We start from the raw sequence: 26,827 nt of genomic DNA on the forward strand, positions 1-26,827 counted from the left end.
AATGAACAGTGTTTGAACTGAGGCTGATTCAGTGTAGGACTATTAGATTATCTCTGCATCCTACTCTTCTCAGTCTCCCTGGTATTAGGACCATAATGCTGATGTACCTGAGTTGCCTCTGCATGGCTCAGCCTTGGGTCCAGAGGGTCGTTAGCTCCAGTGCTGTGCCTGTTGCCAGACTGGAACTTGCCCTCAGAGGCAGTGCTCCGAAATGAAGAATCTGAATTGTGCCTCTTTAGTGAGCCTATATCCACAGCCTGGGGAGTGGGATAGTATGCCCTGTGAACCTGGATAAGCTCCAGGTAACTGAGAGCCATGGATGTGTTTACAGCTGCATCTCTGCAAATGTAATCAGGGGCTTTGAAGAAAATCTGCAATTTTCAGTTGCAGAATTGAGCACTTACACCAAACCATGACACGGAGTTACTGAGCACAGGAATTAGTTTTCAGAGCAAGAGAGTATTGGAAATGCAAGGAAAGGCAAAGATAAACTTGGAGGAATTGTTTGAAGAGAAAGGCAGCTTTAAGACTGTTACAAGTGTGTTTTATAGACTAGTAAATGATCGCCTTCTGGAGGTGAACTGCCTGTTCAAGTGCACTCTATGTAGAGCTTGTGGCTGAGGGTGGTATGCAGGAGGAGATGTTAGCATGTAGTTAAGCCCTTTAGCAATAGTAAAAGTCTGAATTACTAAGAACAACTCTGGGTTATTGCCAGGAATTTAAAGGCTGAATAAGAACACAGGAGACTGTTTTGAAGGCTGTTCAAGTGAGAATCCCATTACTGCTATTAGGTGTGATTTTTGTTTGCAACAGTAGGAGTATCATGCCTTTGTTACAGTATCCTGTGATGCTTACATCTTCCTTTCAACCTCTTTATCTACGCTTTTTGTAAACTTCAAATGCTGTTCACAAATTCTTACAGGAAAAGTGGTGGAAATAAGGTGTCTGCTGTGACTCAAAGTGATTGCTCTGACTCAATATTTCATTGAAATGCTTTTTAAGAATTTCTTTTACTCTTATTTTTCAGGGTTTTGGCTGCTAATAAATGGTACCTTGTTCTTACCACAGATCTCTTATTTAAAAGAGAATTAACATCTTAGAGTTAATCCTAGTACTTACAGGCAAGCTTCTTATGTGTAGAATGACAGAATCTTGCCTTGTGATGTGCAGTGGTTGCAATGTCAGGAAAGCCAGTCATGATGAGAAGCTTCTGGTAGCATGCATTGTATGCATAAATGAATATAGAATCCTACATGGCCATAAACAGGCAGCTGAAGTACTGTAAAAGCAATAATCATGAGCTTTTATACAAATTGTAAATAGGTGAATGTTTATGACTGACAAATTTCAGTTGAGGAAACTCCTGAGGTAACCAGTGTGTGGAGTGTGTGTGGCTGGTTAGGAGAAGGCAGCTCTTAAGGAAATGAATAAATGAAAGTTGATGCTCTCTGTCAGAGGTAAAATATTAAAGGAAATTACTTACAAGTTGATAGAACTCTCCTGCTAGTAAACAGCTTCCTAACACTTCAGAGGCCCATCACAGTGGAGAACCTGGTATTTTTCTGTACCCTTCAGTCTCCTGAATGGTGACTCCAGTAGAAGCTTTTCTCTTCTACCACCTTAAATGAGTTTTCTTTACACATAACAGGTCCATTCTCATACCAGAGACACACACAACATATTGTTGATGCATTTGTAAGATGATATGAGTGTAACTTCTACTTACACACTTCATTTTTTAATTTAAATGTCATAGTGGAACATGTTAAATTTGATTCTTAAACCTCAGTGATTTAGTGTGGGTTTTGTTTTGCTTTTGAAATAAAAGATACGAAATCCCATTGCACAGTTGATTCTTGGTGAACGTGTTTCTGTTGACTTTGAAATACCTTCCTGGAATGTGTTCTTTTTTTGTTTGTTTTAAGGAAGCTGAGTGAAAATTTTCAAACAATTACCTTTTCTGACATTGAGTTGTGGTTTTCTTTAATGGATGTTTTGGAGGAATACTTTTTTGAAAATATACTACTGATGGGTACTTTCTCTTGTAACATTAAAGATAGTGACTTGCTATAGTGTTTAGTCATTTGGGATCAAGCCAGCCACTTCCCTTGGTGTGCAGCCATCTGTATAATACTATTCATACTGTGCAATTCTGTATCCCTTTTAGCCACGTTTTCGTTACCCCTCTCTTCTTTTTTCCCCAAAGTCTTCTCCATCGCCCTTTTCCATGCAGAGGAAATGAATGCTTGTGTATTAGAGCAGAAATTCTTCTGTGTCTTTTCCTCATTCACCTGGTTGACAAACTGTAGTGCTTATAGTCACAGAAGCAACTTGGTGTGTAGTGGGAAGATTTTGAATGATATTAAGTCTGAAATGTTAAGCTGATATCTAATCTTATTGATAAAAGACAAGACTTCATGAATTAACAGAGGGGAAAAAAGTATTGCATTTACAGTGCTACTGAAATTACTTGTGTGAGTCTAGTTTACAGAAAGATGGGTAATAATTTGTATTTGGGGACAAATGTTCCTTAGTGTTGTTTCCACCATCTGCCTTCAGACAGCTAGGTAACTTGTTATGATTGTCAGCTTACATGACTTTCTCATTGCTATTTGTGGTGTTGTAGATCCAGGTACTACAAAAAGAACTTGCAGCATCCACCTCTGAAGATACTCACCCATATAAAGAGGAGCTGGAAACAGCCTTGGAACAGTGTTTTTATTGCTTATATGGTTTCCCTAGCAAAAAAAGCAAAGCAAGGTACCTAGAAGAACATTCAGTACAGCAGGTAAGATATGTATTATTTAATGTCAGTAGAATATGCTGAAGGAAGGAGAGATACACCTTTGTTTGATTTTAATGCACCTAAATATACTTTGGAGAAAAATTACTTTTATTTTCTTTTAAAATGTATATGTTTTACATATTGTAGTGAATAAACTAATTTAAAGATGTGGAAGCCCTTATGAATATAGAGGGTCAGATATTTAAAATGAAATGCTAGTATAATCTTAGTAATGAATTATAGTGAATAATTGCAGTGAATTTTGAAACTACTTACAAATCGATTTTTATTGAGCTGTGACTTTCCTGTTTTCAACAGAGAAGATCAAGGTTGAGGAGAATTAGACAGAAAAAAGTCAGCTTGAGAAGAAAATTCTAGCAGCCACCTTTGCAGTTTACAAATGTGAAAAATGTCAGTGTTAAAAATTATGCAAGTAAATTCTATTACAGTTTATTTTGAAACCTATGATCTGGTAGGTGCTTATGAGGAATGTGAGAAAGTCAGTTGAATTTGGGAGAGGAACAGCTACAGAGTGCCTTGGGAAGAGGGCTGTAGTATTAAGGGACTGAAAAAGCAGGTCAGCAATCCCCTGCCTTGATTCTGTTCAAAAAGCTCAGGTGATTTTTGCTTTTACCAAATGTAAATGGTCATGAAATCGTAAATGCAAAACAATTTCATACAGGCAAAACAATTGCCTCCTTTGAACAGACCTTTTTCAAATACACAGATACTGTTGTGTACTCCTCATTGAATATTTGTGAATTCTCTCTCTCAAACTTACCCCTTGGAAAATTTACAGAATGAGAAAATGGGAAGAACTAAAAAAGGGGAAGTATAAGAACATTACACTCTGGGGAAAAAAAGAATAGTCTGTTATGTTTGGGCAATTCTGGATTAAAAAGTTCTTACTGAAATAATTGATAGATGGATTTTTAGTAATATGACTTCCCTGTTTTCAGTATAGAAACAAAATTTAATGTAAGGAATAAGATGAACAATAAAAGGATAAAAACATCTAGAACAACACAACTGTGAACTTTGTATTGTAATTTTTTACAGTTGTCAAGTAAAGTTATGGGAAGTCTCAGAAATTCATTGTTAGTAGACTTTTTAATTTTGGAATTTGAGATGATTTTTCTCCCCCCCTTCTCATTTACCTCACTGTTCAGGTTGATCTAACATGGGAAGACGCTTTGTTCATGTTTGAATATTTTAAGCCTAAAACTCTTCCAGAATTTGACAGTTACAAAACCAGTACTGTGTCTGCTGATTTGGCCAACCTTTTGAAGAAGACGGCTACAATTGTTCCTCGAACAGACAAACCCATGCTGAGCCTAGATACTGTGTCTGCCTACATTGAAGGAACTTCCAGCAAGGTATAATTAACTGCTTTTTAAAGAATTGAAAGGAGTAAAAAATTGTTATTTTTATGTTGACTTTGAGATAGTTATGGGGGTGATTTATTCCATAATGTTAGATTTGCTCAGGTAAGTGCATTTAAATGAAATAAGAGTAACACCACCAAAGCTTTTAGACTTGGAATAGCAAGATGTAATATTGATTAATATAGAGTCAGTATGAGATGTTCATTAGTGTGTGTTGGTGCTCCTTGTAACTGTGGAATGCTTTCACTGTCTTCATACTCAATACCTTTGTATTTTGTGATGAAAAAGCTACTTTTATGACAAGTAAGCAGGAAGTGTGCAGCTTGTTTAATGTGAGCATTTTATTCAGTATAAACCTTTAGGTTTTTTTATTTTCAGGCACCATCTCTCCCAGATGGGGCAGACTATTCTCCACCAGTGGTGACTGAGTTGTATTATCTTCTGGCAGATTATCATTTCAAGAATAAAGAACAGTCTAAGGCCATTAAATTTTACATGCACGACATTTGTATTTGTCCAAACAGGTCAGTATTATCGAGTCCTGCTGCACAGGGTTCATTTTTCTCACTTTCAGTACTGAAAAGCAGACAACCAAAGATAGTTATTTTGATTTCAGGAGTTTGAAACAAACCAAAAAGACCTCTCACAAGCTAAAACACACGCTGGCAATCCATTTAACTCATAGGTCGATCAGATAACTAATGGCATCTCTAAAACAACCTGACAGACAAAACAAAACCCAAAAAGTTGTGTCAAATATTTTATTGTTCTGAAATGAAAACAAACAAAAAAATTAAGAGGGGGGGGAAGCTAAATTATAATCAAGAATAACTGGGAAGGGCAAGGACTGAATTGGTATTTCTCTTTTGCACCTTTTATTGCTTTGGCATGTTTGTACATGACAAGGAATGAAGAGTGTTACAGTTCAATAGCTACAGCACAAACAACATTCTTTAGTAGGTAACTGGTTAGGCTGTTCTCTTTCTGAAGTTATTGATCTTGCTGCTGGAGAGCAACTCAAAGAATCCAAGATGAAATAAAGTGTTTAAGTGAGATTTAAACTGAAACATCTTGCTTCTTGATGATTTATAACTTACTGAAATACCACCAAGGTTAAGCTCTCTCATCTTAAAAATAAAGCATGATTTGAATAGAAATCTTCTGAAATGAAATAATCTTTAAATTTACTGTTTTCATATTAGATGTTAGGTATCCCTTTAATTCTCTGTGAAGCTGATACATCAGGGTAAGTGGAAAAAAAGCCTAGTTTAATAGATTAGAGACAAGAAAACTGTTTCTAAATCCAGTCACATAACAGAGACAAAAGGGAAGGTGGAGGCACAAAGCAATTTCACATGTGAAATCTACAGAGGAAATCACTGTAGTCTAATGTTATTGAATCTTCTAGTCTGGGAACTGTGGTAAGCAGATGGATAAAAATTGTTTGAAGCCTGATACATCCCCTCTCATTTTCTGTATTTTTAATACTTTTAAACCTAAATTTGTAGAGTGTGGAATGTATTTTTACCTTAAAGTGTGACGTTTTGTTGCTCAGGAGAAGTTTATGTGGTAGCATAGTGTTTTTACCCCAGTCATACGAGATGTAACTTCTTCAAATGTCTGCAGTACAGTTCCCCTTCCCATTCCCCTGGGGAATCTGACTATTGAGGTCACTTGACCCAGAAACAGCTTTTCAATTGAAATCAGCAAGGAATTGCAAGGAAAAATGCAGGGATGTTATAGTCATTCCTCTAGTGTTAGAATCAAGGTAAAATTGAATAATTGCAGAGCCATTGACCTCGATTAACATGTGAGATTATGGAACATGGAAGCTACTCTTGAGACTGTACTGTCAGTCTCTGATAGACACAGGATGTGGTCCTGGATGGCCCCCTCACAAGGCTGGTTAGAATTTTTCCCACAGGAAAGTTTTCTGGGTTTTGTGATTTTTATGTTGGAAAATGATGATGATGATGATGATGAAGACCATTCACAGTTCAGTCCAACAATACAAAATGTCATAATGATTGCTGGCAGACGTACAGAAATACAGGTGCCATTGTTTGGGCAGGACAGTGTGGTTTCTGAGCAAACAAATCAGTGGGAGTGCTGCTGTTAGAAGTGTAGATATGCTACTTTCGCAGGGCAAATAAACGTTGCTTCATGTGTGATAATTACTGGGGAAAGTGCTTTCTTAGGAAATCATTTTAATAAAATCAGTGTGATTCAGGCTCTACAGCCTCTTTCACTGAGGGAAGGAGGAGATGCAGAAATCTATTTTGAGAGAGCATAGGATGAAAGGAAGAGAAAGAGAAAGAGACAATGAATCTTGTCTGTGCCATTCAGTGCAATGCTTGGGGGGGGAAACGTGGTCTTGTGTTCTTGCTTGCATAGGTTTGATTCGTGGGCTGGCATGGCTCTGGCTCGAGCCAGTCGGATTCAGGACAAGCTGAACTCTAATGAATTGAAAAGTGATGGTCCGATCTGGAAGCACTCTACTCCTGTCCTGAATTGCTTCAAGCGAGCCCTAGAGATTGACAGCTCTAATCTCTCCTTGTGGATAGAATATGGCACCATTTCCTATGCCCTACATTCCTTTGCATCCCGACAGCTGAAGCAGTGGAAATCGGAACTGCCCCCTGAAGTTGTTCAACAGGTGGGATCTAACTGGGAGCAGCATGGAAATTTTCAGTATTTGAAATGATTTTTCCTAACATAATAACTTCTCACATTAAATATTTACATGCTATAAACCATAATTTAGACTGCCTGGCTACTTAGTACTATTGGAAATCCTAAGACTCATTTGTATAAGCTGCTGGTGTGAAGCAGTATTTAAAGGGGTTTTTCTTTCTTTTTTCTGTGTAAAATTAGTTTGAGCCTGATGTTTGAATTATCTTTTGAAGGTGACATAAAATTATTGTGACCTTCTGGAAAGGGGAATTATATTTGCCTTACCCTTCTGTAAATGTCACACAATGTTTCTGGAAAAGGTGAAATGTATACATATTTAAATAGTGAAAAGATCAGGAATTACTCTGATATCTGTGTCCATGTGTCATCTCTTGTATCGAAAGGTACAAGGCAAGAGATACAATATCTTGTATCCTCCACTTTTTCTATGTTTTGGGGCTATTTGCTAATACAAAAGAGCAAAATGAGGAGATAGAATTTTCATAGAAAAAAACCTTGTTATGAAATAAGTAGTTCTTTATGCCTGAGAGTGATGAAAAAAGTAGAGTTATTTTGAAGTTTATTGCTAAATCAAAAGGAGCAATTTCAGATCCTCTCTGATAGTGGTAAGACTTGCTAGGGAAAATGTTTTGTCTGTCTTCTTGGACCAGTAAACTCTATTTGTGATTTAACTGTTCTGACTTACAAATCCAGTCTGCAACTTGAAGCAGAATGGGAAAAAAAATTGCTGCTCCTGAGCATGTGCTGTAACTTGTAAAAGCTCCTTAGTGTTTGAACTATAGCAAATGATATTGGGAAGATCCTTTTCTTTCCAGGAGAATGTATTTCCAGTGAGGTGATGGGTCCTGCATCCGAGCTGCCTACATAACTGTGTTACTAACACCACACTTCCATAGGCACTTAGATGGCATTTGACCCTCTAAGACAGATGGTGTAAGCATGCATATTGAAGGAGAACAAATGGTTTCTTAAATAATGTGTTTGAAATGACAACCAACAATAGAGTTTTCTTTCTGAGGGTTATTATGTCCAAGAGCTCCAAAACTGACTACTCAGAAAATGAATTTATTAACATTTTATGCGTTAGATCTATCAAAAGTTTGGTCTTACTGTCTAGTGGCCTCTTGGTGTTGTGAGGGACTTGGTGAAGAATTCCAGGGATAATGCTGGAGTTTTTTCATATGATCAGAGAAAAAGTGCAACACAGAGCAGCCATCTTTAATTCTGGATTAAATCAGAATGTTTATTTAGGACTACTTGAATCCTCCTTTTTTTCAAGTGAATATATTAATGCATTATTTACTAAGATAAACTCCATTATGATAAGGAGAAATTGGAACAATATAAGCTTCTTTCCAGAGATGCATCTCTTCAGAAATGTGTTTCCCATACATAAAAACTTTATTTTCTTCTCCTTACAAAATAGTTTGGAATGGAAAGGCTATGTTACAGTTCTTGAAGTACAGCAAGTGCTGAAGATAGTTGTAGTCCAGCAATTTAAATGTATAAGCTTATTTATCAAGGAGAGAAAATTATATTAATGCATCTTGTGACCTAGTATTTTATGTGACTTATTGTCATTTTAATCCAGCCTGTTGGTTTTAATTTCTCTGGGAGGAGGTAGAAGAGTAGTCTCGTATTCAGGTCAAAATTAGATACATTAAAGCAAGATGAAATATGCTTATTTACAAATTATAGTGTCCATAGTTGCTCTAGCAGACTTTGTAGATGCAGAACAAAAGTAATAACTTCTTTATTTCTTTGAAGATTTAAGATAATTACAGCTCTGAAAAAGTGGTAACAATTTTATAGGCCTGTGTGTATCAGCTGGTTATTTTTCAGATTTATATTTAAATTCATATTCTTACACTTTGGTGTTAGTGTTTTGTTCTGATTATTGTGTCAGCAGGTACTGGAACACACAGAAATTTATCCATAAACACATGTGGGTCATCAGGATGCATTTGATCACTTGGAGATGTTCTGTTTTGTTTAGGTTGAAAATGTTTTAAACGATGTACCTTGTTCATGCACTTCTATAGGCAGGAGAACATTTTTGGAATTTTTCATCCCAACCACAGTGAATTCATGTGTTCTCAACACTTCCTTCAATCACAGATGGAAGAGCGTCGAGACAGTATGCTGGAGACAGCCAAGTTGTGCTTTACGTCAGCATCTCGCTGTGAGGGAGATGGCGATGAAGAGGAGTGGCTTATTCACTACATGCTGGGGAAGATTGCAGAGAAGCAGAAGCAGCCTCCTGTTGTCTATCTGCTTCATTACAAACAGGCAGGTCATTACTTGCATGAAGAGGCTGCCCGGTATCCAAAGAAGATTCACTACCATAATCCACCAGAACTTGCCATGGAAGCACTGGAGGTAAAAGCAAGTTTCAACCGTAAGGTTGAAAACCTCATTCTCTACTGCTAATGGAGTATCAGTTACTGGTAGTTCATGTTATTTGGCATGTGCACATGGTGCTCTGCATCTTGGAATGTTTACAAGGCTAACTTGGAGAATAAAATGGCGCCTGTTATTCAGGCTGGTTTTGTTTTAAAGGCAGTTTGTGTGTACAGTCTCAGTACTGGACAGACAGACAGACAGCAATTCCACTTCTGGGGTTTGCTGCACACAGTTCAATAGTTGGTTTTATCAAAATCAAACACGTGTTTCACAGCATCTCATGCCTCTGAAAACATACCTTCATGCATGAGTAGTTGTAACACTGTTGCTCTCACTGTGTTGTCTGGCAAAGAGGGTGGATGTAGAACATGCCCTCTGGTGACCTGCTTCCCAGGATACCCTGTCTGCTTTCACTGGCTGTTCACAGGTTGCAGTTACAAAATATTTACAGTGTTCAGATCCTCTAATTTACCAGCAGCTTTCAAAGGCAGGAAAAACCCTATTCAGGTAAGTCTAAGTAACAGATGACTGTCTTTACTAACTGGTGTAGTTTCTACGGAGAAGAGACTTTGTAACAGGTTGCAGAGGTATGAATTCTCTACTAACCAAATGGATTTTGGTGTTTTCTAGGTCTACTTTCGACTTCATGCTTCTATTTTGAAACTTGTGGGTAAACCAGACTCTGGAGTAGATGCAGAGATTCTAGTTAGTTTCATGAAAGAAGCTTCTGAGGGACCCTTTGCCAGGGGTGAGGAGAAGAATACCCCAAAAGTTGCAGAAAAGTGAGTGCTAACTTGCAGGAGTGCCCCCTGAAAGCATACTTATAAACCACTGTGTGTTAAAATGAAGCTGGGTGAAATAGAAACAAAGTAAAAGGATTAGAGTTAAGTGCAATATTTGTGGTTTTCAGGTGTCATGAGCAGTAAGATTATACACTGTTCTGAGATCTCAACAACTGGCACAGTATAGATGGGAAGGGAACAAAATAGAACAATTTTGGTCTTGTGACCTATTTTGAAACCACTGGTTTTATTTATTAATAAAATGGTAGTTGTATTATCAACTGTTAACAAATGCAAAAGCTTATGGCCTTTATTTTAAAGGGTAATAGACTTTACTCCTCATAGTGTATTTCATTAACAGCTACAAAAGGAAGAATGTTTTACTACTGGCCAGTGACAAGGGAGGAATATAACCTGTACTAAAAATTCATCATTTAGAACCTCTTAATGAGGTTTGATTACTATACTGGTAAAGTCCTAAGAACACACAGCTTCCTCTTGCTCTGTGTATGACCCCAGCATGTTAACTTCTTTTTTTCTTTCTCCTCCCAGGGAAAAAGCTTGCATGATTGATGAAGACTCTCACTCTTCAGCCGGAACAGTGCCGGGCCCTGGGACTTCCCTCCCCTCATCCTCCGGTCCAGGTCTGACATCCCCACCTTACACAGCCACTCCAGTTGACCACGATTACGTCAAATGTAAAAAACCCCGTCAGCAGGCAACGCCGGACGGTACAGTCCCTGTTCTCAATACTGGCAGCACAGGGAGGTGCTCTAATCATGGGGGGTTTGACCAGGAATGATCAAACTGCTCATTTCAAGGAGGGTGATGGGTCTGTGGTAACACGGGCAATATTGAAGCTCATTACCTTTATAAATTCAATGCTTTAAATAGAATCAATGTACAGTCAGAGCTTTAAATACAAAATTCAGAGTTGTCACCTGCCACCACTGTCGCCTGTCACTTAGTTAAAATGGGAATGTCAATGGGAGGGATATGTAGCAGACAATTTTCAGTGCCTTTTCTCTTTTCTTTTGTCTGAGCTTATTGGGAAAGCCCTGGGTCCAGTCTTTTGAAGACTGGACACTTGTTTCTGTGTCTGTGTCAAGGTAAAAATTTGAACTGTGGCTGAAACAATACAAATTATTAAAAAAGCAGAACAATATTGTTTGTCTGAAGGAGGCAGGTGGCAACTATTTTGAATATATTGTGTATCAGCACGAAGTGATTTGCATGATAGTCCAGTAGATTTCATCTTTTAATTTTTTGTTATCATTTACAGTGACTGGTTAGCATCTCATCTCTATTGAATTTAAAGTGATATAATGCATAATTGGTTTATAAATGTAGAAAGTAGGATGGTATCACCGTGTTATTGCAGGTTTTGTGATATATGTAGTAGAAATTAAGGTACTATTTAAGTAATTTGACATTATTTGGCTAGGAATTTTATTCTGATTCTGTTCTTCCAGCCATTTCTGTATCCATCTGGATCCGTGAGTATCAGCACTCAAGAAGGAGTTAAATATCTGCAATGTGTAGCTTAGTGTTGGTAGAATGTGGCAGGCCCCACAGAAAAGCTTTGCTTCATATGAATTTATTTCTGGGGGGGTGGGCTGCTGCCTGTTGTCATTTTCTGAAGAACAGGAATTTGTAAATAACTTTGTCACAGCTTTGAAACAAATGTTCCTATGCCTGGACAGTCTGCAAGGTGAATTTATTCCTTTTCCCCAACAATTCTTTGTGAACCTGGCAGAAGATTCTTCATCTCTTTCACTAAATTGACAGAGAAATGTTCACTGTATTCATGCTGACGTTTCAGTCAGGAGTCATTCATTGGACTGTTTGGTATCCTGTGTAGTGTGTTAGTTTGAACGGGTTACGCAGTGATCAGGCTCTTACATTAAGCCTTTTAAAGGTTTTTCACATAGCAAACACAGAAGGGAGCAAATATTTAAATACTTCCTAAGAAGTGTTCTCTGTAAGAAGCAGTTCTGTATAATTCTATGTCTGCTTAGGTCCTGAGGCAGTTGGGCTGTTCCCAGGAGATACAGAAGTTAGATAAAGATTCCACTACCTGCCATTAGTACATTCACTCAGGGTAAGGCAGTGTGGACTGTGGCATGGGCAGTGCCCAATGGGAGCAAAGTTTGCTGCTTAGCAAAGCCTGAAGGTACAAGCTAAGGAACATCCACCTCTGCCAGGGCTGAAGTAGCTGTTCTTGGGTCTGCTAGCTTAGCCTAGCTAGGACTAAGCTTTGCTCTTGTCAAAGGAATTCAAAATGTCAGCCCCTGAAAGAAGTGGAGTTAGGGTGACCTTTAGGGAGGCTGTGTGTAACCATGACAAGGAGAATTGCAAAGTACTGCATCATTCGTAACGTTCTGTAGGTTGCTGGCACAACTAAACTCTGGATACAGCACATTGAAGAGCCCCAGGAAACTGAAATACTTGCCTTGGGGCTGTTACAGATGGAAGGAGAGCTAACAGGCTGAGCTGTGCTCAGAAGTCTTCCACTTTTATATGATTACATATACTGTGCTCCTCTGCATGCATTTGCATTTTACTTGCATTAAAAGATACACTTTTGAGGTAAAATACTCTTGACATCTTACACGTAGTCACATCACTGAAGAAAACTGGTGCCTACATTTCCATTGTATCATTGCTAAAAATAGCAAGAAAATAACCATCATTTGACTACTCTTAAGATTTTAATTTATTTTTTTACCATTCTGTCAGCACATGAAACATGTCTATATGATTATTTGTTCACAGAACAAATAATTTGGCCTAAATTCAGCCTAGATAGTTATTCTTTCTGAGGACTGAAAATACTCTTCATGTGCCCATGTATCAATATTGCTGATCAAATCATACACCAAAAAAAAAAGAGCATTATATAGAATCTTACCTACATAATTATCTTCTAGTGTTATCACAGGCAAACATGCGAGTTACGATCCTTGTCACTCATTGCTGGCCGGTGAGACCTCTTGACCAATTTTTGTGTGCTATGCTTCAGGAAAACAGGACCCTTGAGGAAAGAGAAGGAATCAAGATGCATCTACTAAAGGCAAACAAAGAGTTGGAGGCAAAAACCCTAGGATTTCTCTGTCTGCAGGAGACAGAACGTGTGATAGTTAAATTGTATTTTCAATCTGGACATTAGAAGATACTGTTAGAGTAGTATGAGGAATATGGGGGGGGGGGGGGGACTTGAACACATTACTGGGGATAGAAAAACACTGCAACACTTCAGCACTGGAAGTCTGTTTAAAAAGTGGTGATACAGCCATCTGCCAGGCATGATGGAGATGTAAATTATCCTAGTGGGAAAAGGAGTGGCCTAGATGAACCCTTGCGGTTCCTTCTGAGCCCTGTTTTTCTATTAATTTTATGTTATTTGAGGGGGTTTTGGTTTGTGGTTTTTTGTTTGTTTTTTTTAAACAAGATACCCAGCAATGTGCCTTCTAGGGCAGAAAATTGTCTCGTTACAAGCACGAGGGAATTACTGTGCAGTCAGACATCTTATACTGAAAATACTGGGACACTGATCTTCAAGGAGTCATCCTTAGATAGGTGAAGTTGTGAGGCCGGACTTGGGATACCTTGTGTTTGAACGTGCCCTTAGTTCTGTAGCTCTCCAGCAAGTTTTGCTGGTGGAAAAAGGAGGATATGCAGAAATTGCTGTTACAGTTGAGAGGGTTTAAAAGCATTGAAGTGATATGAAAGTCATACAGGTAATGGAAATGGGAGAAATGAAACCAGTAAATACAGCTTGTAAAGTAAGCAAACTTCTTTTTCCTGGTGGCAGCTGCTAGCATATATCTCCTTCAGGGAGACAGAAGTATAGCTGAGTGGCAGCTGTTATTTGCCGGCTGGCTGCTGTCATCTGTGTAAAATAGGCAGCTTCCTTTCTCTTTTCTTGTCTTTTCATTCAGCAACATCTTTTCCTTCCTTCTGTTAATCCTGTCTTTCCTGTCATCACCCCTGCCTGCTGCTGTTTGATAACCCTCCAAATGAAAGCTTGCATTTGATAGAAGCCTGAGGGTTAGACTTTTTATTTTCCAAGAGCAAAGTACAAAACAAGAGAAAACAGGAGCTCAGTGGGGACCAGGACTGTCATTACCTGGATGTCACCATATTTGCACAGCTAAATGGCCAGTGTTAGATACCTCCTTCACACAGACTGGATGCACGTAGCTGTTAGAGACATTGCAGTACAGACTTAAAGCATTTTACCTAAATTTTGTGCTCTGCATAAAAGTTAGTTCAGAAAGAAGGAAAAGTATTCAAGTAAAAATCTGAGCAAGAAATCTCTTTCCCAAAAAGTGGACTGGGAGGGTGTTGTGGGGTCTTTTTTTGCTGTAATCTGCCTTTGTTGTGTTGATACTCAATTCTGTGTCACTGTGGAGGTATGCAGATGATGTATTTAGTATCCATTGCTAATTGCAGTGTTAAAATACCGTATTGTTTAAGTCTTCATCCATGTCATGTAGTGTGTTGTGTGTAGTTAGATGTAGTTGTCTTTTGTGTGTTTGTCTGTGCCTGATTGCTTTTGCAACCAATATTGCCCGTGCTGCCTCTAACCTTTATACAAATCTCTGTTCCCCAGGCATTCTCTTCCTGCTTTTACCTGTCACGGCTTGCTTTTAATAATTGGCAAAACCTGCATGATAAACTCACTGGGAAAGGCTACTTGCTTCATGCTGTGGGAGAAGTCTCACTTCATAGTTTGTTGGTCTGTAACTCTGCAAACGTTATGAAGATGCACAGTGTTTGGAAACGGGGGTTCTCAGCATCCTGATGAGACAAAGGTGATCTCTGAGAAACTTCTTTGCACCAGGTTGTCACTCATGCCAAACTAAATCAGCTTCTAAGATGGAGTGGATATTTCTGTGCATAAAAAGAACATCCACATTGCATTTTGGACCATTAAAACCTTACCCTTCAAAATTGTCTCTCTCCAGCAGCTTAAATTGAAATCCTTTGGCCTGCAGGACATATCCTTTTCTGGCATGTGGTGCTGGATGTTCATGGGTATTGCATACTGGACTACATGCATAATGAATCCAATCCAGTTTATTGCAGGACGCTCCACTTCTACCTTTCCTCAATTTAACCTCTCTCTCTGATTAGTAAGAGTATCACACTGACATTTAGTATGAGATTACATGAAAAGGATTTGACTACACAAACGGAACCTCGATGAGATACTCTGTTGTATCACAGGACAGCCATACAGGACTGAAAGTTACTGAAAACATTCAGTGCTCAGTGCAGCCACCCATAGACTCTCATCTTTGACTCATGTTACATGAGAACTCCCTGTAAGCATTGGAGGACTTGCTGTCCTCAAGAAATTAATCCGCTCCCATGCAGATCTCTGCAATCCTTTTGTTTTTAATAATGTGCAAGTGCCTTTTGATGCAGAGCTGAATGTTGTCTTCTGTTATGGGTGGAATATGTTTCAAGAACGAGAATTGTCTCATACCTCATGTTTCTGACTACACACCAATAAAGAAAACTATTCATACAGGCAAGGAAGGAGATTAGGAGAAATGCAATGCCAGGCAGACATGACAAAGAGAGAGTCTGTTTATCCACAGTTCTGTGAACAGCCCTTCCTTATTGTGTGAGACATGGTTATTTTTTTAATAATATGTAGTTAGTTATTCATAAGATCTGAGCTGTGCAGTAGAATTTCTTTACTGCAAATTGAGTTAGAGTAAGTATATAGCTCTCTAGAAAACCCTTCTGTGTCACTCATTTAACTTTTGACTTGTAGCTGGTTGTGTATCACATTTCAGATACCTTCTCATAATAATTGGGCATACATTTTCCTTCAGATATTTAAGACAGAAGAAGATATTACTCAGGAAAAAGTGAGTTACAACTTGTTGGCTTTATGAGCCTGTTACCTACCCACTCATCCAGATGTTTCAGATGGCTTCTCTCTCTCCTTTTTAATTTCCAAAAAGTTTCAAAGGATGGAGGGCAGACAACACGATTACTGAGCTGCATAGTAATGAACTGACACAGGCACAGTACCTCAATTTGTATTGGCACCATGAAGCTGTACTTCAGCTCCTCTGGGAATAAATTATCTACGTTTGTACCATGAAGATGTTACCTGGTCAGCATACTTAGCAGGAAGAGCTCTGTTGTGAGGATCGCATGGCTGCTAGTTCAGGTCACTTAAGGTTTAACACATGGCTGCCTTGCCTCACCTCCTTCAGCCCTGGGAGCAGACAGAGTTTAGGTAACAAGGCTTAGGGGGTACAGGCCACAAGGCTCATGGTGCATGTGAGACAATGCTGGCACAGAGGAATGGCTAGTGAAGTATTGAGGCTTTTTTTCAATTTGCATTTTTAAATTAAATACTCATTTAGATTCCCCAAAGAGCAACCCAACTTTGTACTGTTAACTGGGAGGCACACAGGTGTGCCTGAATGCTAATGCAGCCAAGGGACAGAGGCTTTTTCTGGCATGGAGGAATGGTGTGGAGTAGGGAAGAGTGGAAGTCAACTTGGTAAACCAGTTTTATTTGGGAATAAGACTAATCTTTGAACGCTTTTAAACACAGAATCAAGTCAGATAGACTACAGGTTCATTTAAATGTCTATGATGTGTTTCAGTAACGATAGGTACATGATAAAGCTCTTGGCAGTACAGATGAACATAAAAGTATGTTTGTTTTTTTTTTCCAATGATATCTTTCTCATAACAATTAGTATTTGTTTACTAATCTCTTCTTCCTTTTGACCTTTTCACATCTTCTGTCCAGGGCTGCTCTTTTTCACCTGTTGACAGAGTGGGTCATATAGTCTGACATAGAAATCACTGAAATATCACAAGTTGACTACATTATAAAGAGTCAGTTTAAAACCAGATTTTTTTTTTCTCTTGAGTGCCATTTCCTCAATCTTCAGAAATTAACACGAAATACTTTATATCAAACAGAGAGATCAGTTTGTCAGGCTGTTTGAATTCTTCCTAAAATTCAAAGTGATGCAACAAAGTAATGAAACAAAATGCAGTAATATCAAAGAGAGAATCTGGTATCGGCATATTTTTAATAGGAATGTTGTTGCAGGTGGCTTTGGGGTTTGGTTTTTTTTTGTTTGGGGGTTTTTTTTGCACAATTTTGTAGACTGTCTTCCCATGTCTCTTCATTTCCATTGCAGATAGTAATTTTGGTACATCGGTACTCAGTTGTACTTTATCCTAGCTTTTGAAATAATAGGAAACTTTCCAGAAAGGGACCACAAAAGAATAATTAGTCCTTGCTTTATCATTTGCTTATAAATGAGGGATTGTTTCAGCTTTTTGGAAAAGCTTCCCTCATTGCTGTTGCCAGAGGGGGGAACTAAGAAAATACCTTAGGTAAACAAAATATTAAAACCAGTAATATTTGAACTCCTAAATTACATTAATTTGTCTTTATAGCAGAAATTATTAAAAAGCACTGATGCTCTCCTTGGATTTACGTCTTTCAGAAGGATGGGTATCAACAGCAGTTGGGAATTTGGAATTAATTCACAGACTGCAGTGGTCTTTAGCACATAGGTTGAATAACAGTAGTGACTGTCTCAGTGACAGTGAGCTCTCCTCAGATGAAGGAAGAGCTTTGTGACATGGTGAATGTGTGCTGTGTGTCTGTCTAATGTAAAAATACCCATGAGTTAGGCTAGAAAAGCTTAGTATTTTCACATATGAAAAATATGTAGGTTTTTTTAAAAGCAGAGTTAGGATGTCTTGAGAACTGAGTTCTGCACTATGCAGTGCAGCATTTAGCTATTGACAGAGTTGGGTTCATTATTATATTAAGGTACATCTTGAGGACCCTGACAAATAATAACTGTCTACCTGTCCTTGAAAACCTTTAGCAATTCCACAGGTTCTCTATGCAGTTTTAAAACTGGATGTAATAGTTAAGCTAGAGATTAAGGGGGGTGGGAAGGGAATTTTCTTGCAGTAATTGAAACCTATTGCCTTTTCTTCTGTTCTTAGTGAATATGAAGAGCAATTACAGTATTTTTATTTTGGTTAGTTGTATGTATTTGGAAATTCTCTGTCCTCTTTTTGAAGGTAAAGTCCAGTTCTCTCAGTGTTTTTCTTATATGTCATCTCATTAATGTCACATCGGTTTTTTCCTCCTCTCTGGTTATTCAGTGTATTTTTCAAAAGTGTGGGTCCCAAATACAGACACCATAATTAAGCTTAATTTTCATTAGTACTCAGTAGAACAGGAAGACTCTTGTGGTTTGTTGGTTTGGTTTTTTCTGTGAAGTTACTGATTGTACATTCAAATGTGACAGTTCACTGAACTGCCCTTACAATAGCTTGGCATTCTGGGCATTTCTGGTTTGAGAATCACTAATTCATTCCAAGCACGTGTGCTTGAACACACACACATCTTCTCCTACTGATCTTTTTATCTTTTGGGTGCTTATAGATAGATTTATTTATTTATGCTCAAACAATTCTGTGGAAAATTAAGGCTTCCTGGCTAATAGCTTTGACCTTTTATCTTCTGTTAAGATAGGTGCTACACTTTGTTTTCCAGTCCCTGGAACTTTATCCATCCTCTCTGACTTCTGAGAAATGAATACTAACTGGTGGCTGCTGCTAATTTCTGAAATACTCCAGCATTTTTCATCAGGCCCACTGTGTTTGAAAGCATCTACTGCTTCAAAAAGTGTCTCAAATAACAGGCAGTTGTCTCAGTAGAAGCCTCCCTCTGTTTCTCAGTTGTGACGGAGCCCAAATTTAATATGTTTAAAATATTTTTTTAATGTATTGAAAGAAAAGGAGAATGAATGTACATACCTAGACCTGCACTCATTTTAGTAGACATTTCAAATTGAAATAGCTAGCTAATCCTAAGGAGGTATTTATTTTTGTTCCCCATAAGAAAAAACTTCCCTGTCATGCATATATTTGAAACAGAACCTGCAAACTCATCGTCTGTCTTTGCATGCTGAGAAATCAGTGCAATTTCCTAGTGGTCTGATAGCACTCTTGCATATTGGTCTAGCAGTTCTTGATTAACATTCTAATGCTTCATCTGTCATAACCTATACATCAGAACTGACCTCCAGGCTTGTGGCAGCATTTGGAAATCTGCAATTTATTTTTTTTTCTTAGATGAGTAATTCAGCTTCTCTGCTGCAGATGCAGAAATTTCCTTTAAAAAAAAACAAAGGGAGCTACTGTAAATGTTTCTCCTGATGCCAACTGGGAGTTCAATAGTATCCATTTGTGCCACAGAAGGTTATTAAAGCTTTATAAATGAGTCATTTAAAGCTTGACTGACCTCTCTTCAGAATCATTCTCTTCCCACTCTTTATAATTACATTCTTTCTGTATAAAACTTGTCATCATTAACCAAGTATATATCTTCCAATTAGGAAGCAAATACTGTTCCTCCATTCTTTTTTCAAGATACATTTTTATTAAGATCTGACTGAAAAGAAGGTTTTCTTTGTGTGGCACTGAAAAGCCTACAGAGTGCATCAAATGTGGTTTAAATTTGCTAGAATCCTAATAAGCAGAACCTGAGCTACAAGCTGAAGGTCTGCAGAGGGATTTAGCTTGATAAAATAAATTAATCGGAGGCCCCTAGCTCTCTCCTGGACAAGTGCAGCTCGGATGGAACAGAGAAATTTAATTAAATTATCAGCTCATCTCAAAGCAAGGACTTCTGCTTTTTTAATTTTCTTTCTTGATCTTATCAAGAAAAATTAATGAATAAGAATGCAGTGGAACCACCTAGACAATGGATTAACATGCCTCTTGGTTAAGCTATTCTTGTATCTTAAGCACAAACTGGAAATTAATCTTTGGGGCTAGAGATTGAGAGGGAATTTTGTGTTGTACACTGAACTGTGCTGGCAGAGTATGACAGCAAAGCGCCAGCTTCCCATCTCCCTGAGAATGCACGTGCATCTCTCCGTTGGAGATACTGAGCTGTGGGTTTTATTCATGTAGGGTTGTCTCTGATAACCCGTGATGTAGAAGAACTTGGGTTATATCAAGCAGATTTCAGATATGGGTGGAAGGTTTTCACTTGCCTGTTTGTTTTGAGGTGTGAATTTTATTCCCCACGATAAAGTCGCAATCCTGTAGAGCTCTTCCCCTGCTGTAACAGCCATCAGCCGATTGACAACTTAGTTGTCACTGTAATGTAGTCAGCAGCCAACATACACAACTCCACTCTGTCAAGGCAAAGTCATGTCTGTGAGTCTTTTGTCTACTGCCTTGAAGTCCAAGAGTTTTCCTGTCTCTCTCAGACCTTTTCTGTGCTGGGTTGTTTGTCTGCTATTATCAAATCACCTTTCAGAACATTTGGTGAAGAGCAGCTAACACCTGCAGGATAGATGGCCTCAGTGATCGCTCCTGCCAGTCTTTGCCCTCTGATGGTACTGATTTTCTGTCCCTCACAAGTGACTTTTATCACTATTACCGTGTTTTTTTCTCATCAGTTGAGCTTTCCTTCTGTCAGACTCAAAATTATACTGGGCACATTCCAGGTAAATGGCACCATAGATACAGGAAATTTTACAGGACTGAACAGCTGAAATCGCTGAAATAGTGTGTCTTCAGCCTGCCTGCTTTTCAAAGCTGAGCATCATTGCTTTTGAATCAGATTTCAGGATCATATTCTAGGAAGAAATGTGGTTGGGCAGGGACCTCTCTCCTACATTAGTGCTAAATAATACCTAGTGAAAGAAGACTGAGGTTTTAATTTCTTTGCACAAAGAGGTGAAATGAAAATAATAAGTTGAAGTAGACAACTTTAAAAGAAAATAAATACCTCTTAGACAACAGAATTGGTGGTTGTTAAGGATCCTGTATTGCACTTGTAAGAGTTCTGCAGAGTGGTTGCAGTCTTCTGTTGCTGTTACCAGGCTGTAAGTAACAGCTGGATGAGTAAGAAACGATGCATTCATTCTTTATCTCTTTTGCAGAGAGGAGTCAGGATAGCACTGCAGCAGTGCTCTCTGACTCCAGTTCCACACAGGATATGTTTAATGAGCCTGCCAGTTCTCAAGACAGCCTGAGGAAGACTTACACAGAGAAGAAGATTTCTACTACCTGTGCTGATACACTGATGCCCAGCAAAGAGACCCTGGGATCCACAGAGGAAAAGAGTATGCCCAATTCAATAGATAATGCCAGCTGGTATATTCTCATTAAAGTGTTTCTTCTGGAATGCAGAAGCACTGAGACATGTTGCACTGTGGCTGAGAATTTTATCTAGGTGTCATTGCTGCATGTGTTTGTGTAGCTTAAATTCAGAAATCTGCTTTGCTTATGTGTCCATCATCCCAGTTTGTTCTTACTGGTAAACATTATGAAGACAAGAAGGATGATAAAAGTGCTGTCTGTGGTGGCCCATTGGCTGGCTCGATTTCTTTAAGGTTATTTACTCTTCAGCATTTCAGATATCTAAGTAATTTAAGGAATAGTTATTTGAACATAATCTCAAACAAAACATTTTTCTTTTCCTTAAGTGTAGATGCCCTTTTTGTTCTGGGCCAGTAGCAACTTAATACTCAGTACACAGAAGAGCCCAAGTAATGGAATTAGATGTTGTATTTTATTAGATAATTTATTTCATCAGACGTGGAATTTCTCTCTACCAGTCTTTTCCATTTATAATAGGACTAAGTGTCCTGTATTCCACTGGAAAAATTGGTTGAAAATCCATTAGCTGGAATTTCCCTTTGTGTGATGTTTGTATAGTTGCATGTGGCAGTAGAGAGGCTGGACTTCAGTAAGGAAAGACAAACAAGACCAGTGTATAAATTCTGCCCACCTTTCCGGGCTGTGGAACCGGAATGTTGTGCATTACTGACATTTGTTAGAATAAATGTTGTATGTTTCCACAAAGCTATCTGTAGACTCCAATTATAATGGGTGCTTAGACTGTCCAAGCAAATTTTGAAGATTTTTTCTTCTGGAAAACATAGTTGACTCAATGTTCAGCCTTCCTGGAGAAAAGGAATGGCCTCATGCTGGAGGATGCAGTATGCTGTAGTATGTCTCTAGCCTCCTCTGAGATAAGGTCTAATCTAAGAGGCTCTTTATCCTAGCAAAGACAATGACATCATAAGCTTCCATGGGTAAAAATCATAGTTAAAGAAATTAATCTGCATGTAGCATGCATGTTTTCAGCAATAATGATTACCTAACAGGAAACAAGGACCCTCCCACTGTCACAGATATTTTCTGAAGGAACATTTGGTATACTTCAAGAAAAGGTGGGGTCAATTCAACTATGAGTTACCAAGTTAATTGCAAAAATATTTGGATGGAACTGAGGGTCCTGCATTATCCAGAAAGTCAGGTTGTAGCTGCTGCTAACTGTCCAGCCTAAATTGTATTCTGGAATAGAGGTGTTCTAGGTAGACTGTTAACAATATACTTCACTTGGCAGGATGGCTTTTTAATTTTCTGTTCCTGATTCTTGTGCAATAGAATTTTGCTGAATTTACACTTATTTTGTCCTGTTTCTCTTCTCCCCATTGTGTAAAGTGTGCTGAGTTGTTATTATTGCTCAGGGAAATACCCAAATGGAGAGATCAGTATGTGACTATGTATGTTAATGAGTTGAAGATTACTTATTGTATTAATAACAGGAATAGCAATAATTTTTCAGGAACCACTTAATAATTCTGCCTATAATGAAGAAAATGTTTACCATTTGTTGGATTTAAATTTGTTGTTTTGCATATTTTCCTTGCCATTTTGTATTTTTCTTTGTCACTTTTGTTTTCTCATCATGTTCTAGTCGTAGGAAAGTCAGAAGAGCTGCTGGAGATCTCAGAATCTTACCATCCTGCTGAGCCCACTGGCCAAAAAATCCTGTTGGATCCTCAGTCTGCTTCTGGAAATGCCATTAAAGCTGTAGTCCCCCTACCCTCACAGTGGGACTGCAAAAAGAAAGCTGAAACTTGTGGAGATGCATCTGAGTTTCCTCATGGTCTTCCAGCAGACCTCGAGGAACAGCGGAAGTTCCTGACAGAGCAGTGTATTGCCTCCTTCTGTCTGTGTCTCAGCCGCTTTCCACAGCACTACAAGAGCCTCTACAGACTGGCATATCTGTACACATACAGCAAAACACACAAGGTGAGTAGGCTGCTGATACAGTAGCTCCCCAGCTGTGTTAATTGCCCAAGTAAACAGTATTGCCAGTTGTACTTATCCAGTGTTAAAATACAGCAGATTAGTTTAAGGCAGTTTGGATTGGAACTGTGCTTTGGGAAGTCTTCAGCTCTGAGGTTGTCCTGTTCATGTGTGTGAGGCCAGTTGAGTTGAAAATGTCTGGTTTTTTTTTTTATTACAGAACTAAGTAAGTTTTTGTCATTCAGCAGAGAATAAACTTTAGATATGTCAAATAATTGCTGTCATTTTAATTTATTTTACTGAATAAGTGGACTGAAAAGTGGCTTGGAAGAGTAATTCATTAGTATTGGTGTAAACATATTACATGACACAGACTTTCTGGGTGTCTGTAGGATGCAAGTTTTTCTATTGTCAAGAGCATAAAGGTCATGTGAGTAAGGCAAAATTGTTTGCTGTTCAGAAATCTCCTAGTGAAAGTTAGTCAGAGATCCTACTGCTCACAAGCTAGTGATTCTGGATTAAACAGTGTCGTGATGACAGTAGTAGTATCAGTTCCAGCAGTGAGGGCAAAATAACTTGCTTCCTCCAGCATGACACTTGCATGTTCTTCACAGTGAAATTTCAAAAGCTTTCTGCTAAGAATTATCATTGTGTTTGTTTTTAAATTTCATAATTTTTATTTTACTTCTGCATATTTCTGTTGTTATAATCCTTTGTCTTTCTGAAGTGTCAGTTAGTAAAATGTGTATGAACAGTAGGCTGAAATGATCAGAGCTATTTCACTAATTGTAATATGCAAGAATTGAACTCACAGATGTTGTATTTGGAAGTCTTGTGTTATGTCATATGCTGCACTGCATGGCTTCCTGAATTCTCTTCCAACCAGTACTGCAGCTTGTGTGAATAACAGGGAGGGGAAGGGAATGGAAACAGCTCGTACCCCTTGCCTCATAGCAGAAAACATATTAACAGTACTGCTGCGAATTGAGCAGTGGTACATCTTCACAATCTACTGAAAGATGATGAATATTCCATTTGGCTGTACAGTGATTATCCAGAAAAACATTACCATTTTTTAAAAGATTGCTTGTTTTGAAAACATTCTTATGCTGTTTGTATGTGACAGTTGTTAATTTTTCCATGGAGCTAATCATTAATAGGAACCATGGATTCCTGCAATCTGTCATTACTGTTGCTGACAAATGATTTTGTATCAACATTGAACAAAAAAGGCTGCCTGTTTTCAATTTATTGGTTCAAATAGCATGTCCTTGCCTGAGGAACTATTTGTAAAATATTTTCTTCAATTTCTTTTTTCCTGATGAAGCCTTCTCTTTTGCTTTTTTTGTGTGTCTCTCCCTATATAAATATCAACTTAGTAATTTGCAATGTTTTTCTGTTTGAAATAGATGTTGCTGTCTAATCTGTCTCCTCTTGGAACTCAGAAAAATTGAATCTTGCCTGTTTCAGCCCAGTAGTTGCCAGGTTGGCTTCAGCAAGCATTGTAGGGTTTTACTGTCCTTTGCTATTACTTCTCTGCATAACTGTGCTAGTTTTGCCTGAGATAGAGCAAATTTTCTTTTTAGGAGCTGGTGCAGTGCTGTGTTTTGGATTTAGGATGAGGATTATGTTAATAATGCACTGATGGTCTTAGTTGTTGCTGGGTAGTAGTAGTAGTGTTTACACTAAATCAAGGACTTTTCAGCTTCCGAGTGGGAGAGCACAGCCAGGGCAGATGACCCGGACTGGCAAAAGAGATGTTCCCTCCATCATGCTCTGGATAGAACTGGGGAAGTGAGCAGTGGGAAGTGGGATTGCTGCTCCAGGAACAAACTGGGCATTGGGTTGTTTTTCTTCCATGTGTGGTGAGAAACTGCATTTGTACGCTGCTCAATGCAGGGGAAAAATCTTCCTGCTCATATATATGTATACTACATACTTTCATGAGGTTGTAATTTTCTTTCTTTGATTCATTCAGGTTCTTCTGTTGAACAGTGTCAAATGTTTGTGTTTCAGTAGTGCATTGATACTAGTGGCAATAAGTGGACTAAGAAGTATTTTTAGATATACTAATGGTAAGCCTGAGTTAAAAAATGGGAGAAATTACATCAGGTTGAGTTGCTCTGGGGGCAGAGTGGAGTACTGGTAAATTTTAGAAAGCTGAAATTAATTTTTAGATGAATATAACCATCTTGGAAAATTCAGCATTTATGTGCTAGTGCCAGGGATTTGTATGAAGAATTTAGACTGATAGCCAAAATTCATGGTTGGCTGGGAAAGGAGAGGATTGGCAGGTCTCCATAGTGCACAGAAAAACAAGTTTTCCATATGCAATCTGTTTTCTCCCATTTTACAGTATTACCGTTTTTGCTGTTGTGAGATTAGTAAAAATAGTTGAGTTCTTTTTTTAGCATCCTTTCAAAATCTTTCACCATTTTGTTTGGCTATGTGTTCTGGGTTGGTTTTTTTTTCCCCTCTGCAAAATCCTCCTTACGGTTTAGAGGCTTTTTCTCTTTGCTTTATTCTGTTATCACAGCAAATTTGTTCATAGCTGGTTGGGGTTTTGTTGGGTTTTGGGTTTTGTGGTTGTGTTTTTTTTAAAAATAAACATGCAGGAAAGTGAGGATGAATTTTCAGAAGTTACTACTTTGCCATCTTGTGCAGTAGTTTTAGTTTTCAATTCACCTTGTCTCCATCTTCAAGTAAAGTTTTAATCCTTTGATGAGTTCTGGCACACTTTGGGAGGAGAAGATAGCACTTGGCAAGATGCCATTCATCAGTATAACTAAAAAGTTTTGTGAAAAGTATTTGCCTTCTGGTCCTTATGGATGGGTATGTAATACGCTGTGACCAGCAGATTGTCAGGCAATAAAAATATTTACTTATGTGCTTTTTTTATCTCAAAATAAAAAAATACTCTGCAAATCCCTGAGGGTTCTGCTCATGAAGCTTGGTTGTATGACTTAGGGGTGTTCAGTTTGTATTGTCTATTATGGCCATTTTTTACAGAGCCCTTAATGGGGAAATTGTGAGGTATAACATAATGTCAGTAGCACGACAATTTAGTCAAGCTAGGCGTAATACATGCATGTAAAAATTACAAGATTATATATACGTAGGTTTAATATATGCTTAGAGACAGGGATAATGTAAGCATAATAGATGTAAGCACTTTAGCAACAGTTTGGTAATAACAGTTCGCTCAAAAGGCTTTCAAGTTCAATAGTCATTTTATTGGGCTTTTATTTGATGCAGTAGCACTAGGATTTTTTTGAAACAAAGCCTTCTAACAGACTAGAAAAGCAAATAGAGGGAAGGATTAAGGTATAGTAGGATGTTTTCTACACCTCTCAGCAACGCTTCATGGGGTTTCCCAGTGAGGTAAAAGTGGCTTCTGGCACCATTGAGTTAGGGGGTATCCATCTCAGGTGACTCAGGCTTCCACTTGGTTGACCATGGGAGATTTTCCTTTTCCACTTTAACAATTCTGGTAAACTCTTTCTGTGCAAGATATTGTACCCTGTCAGTCATCTTGTCTTTGAATCTTGGGGTGATAAAGTTGTGGGAGGCAACAGCTGAACTGGAAAGAGTACTTCATAATTGCCCTGAGTCAGACAGCTAAATCCAGCGTTTCAGACTGGCAA

At 38.3% G+C, this 26,827-nt stretch overlaps 1 protein-coding gene across 1 annotated transcript in view; it reads left to right on the plus strand.

Moving 5' to 3' along the window:
* The window catches only part of CABIN1 (calcineurin binding protein 1), a 114,190-nt gene that overhangs the window by 21,035 nt on the left and 66,328 nt on the right, over positions 1 to 26,827 (plus strand). The window contains exons 20-28 of the mRNA XM_084271876.1: positions 2,627 to 2,788; positions 3,955 to 4,161; positions 4,549 to 4,694; positions 6,565 to 6,826; positions 8,983 to 9,243; positions 9,898 to 10,049; positions 10,602 to 10,780; positions 21,023 to 21,205; positions 22,849 to 23,186. Of these exons, the coding sequence (XP_084128002.1) occupies positions 2,627 to 2,788; positions 3,955 to 4,161; positions 4,549 to 4,694; positions 6,565 to 6,826; positions 8,983 to 9,243; positions 9,898 to 10,049; positions 10,602 to 10,780; positions 21,023 to 21,205; positions 22,849 to 23,186 (1,890 nt within the window). The remainder of the gene's footprint in view (positions 1 to 2,626; positions 2,789 to 3,954; positions 4,162 to 4,548; positions 4,695 to 6,564; positions 6,827 to 8,982; positions 9,244 to 9,897; positions 10,050 to 10,601; positions 10,781 to 21,022; positions 21,206 to 22,848; positions 23,187 to 26,827) is intronic.

The sequence above is a fragment of the Gallinula chloropus genome, assembly GCF_964237585.1.
Source record: "Gallinula chloropus genome assembly, chromosome: 17".
Lineage (NCBI taxonomy): Eukaryota > Metazoa > Chordata > Aves > Gruiformes > Rallidae > Gallinula > Gallinula chloropus.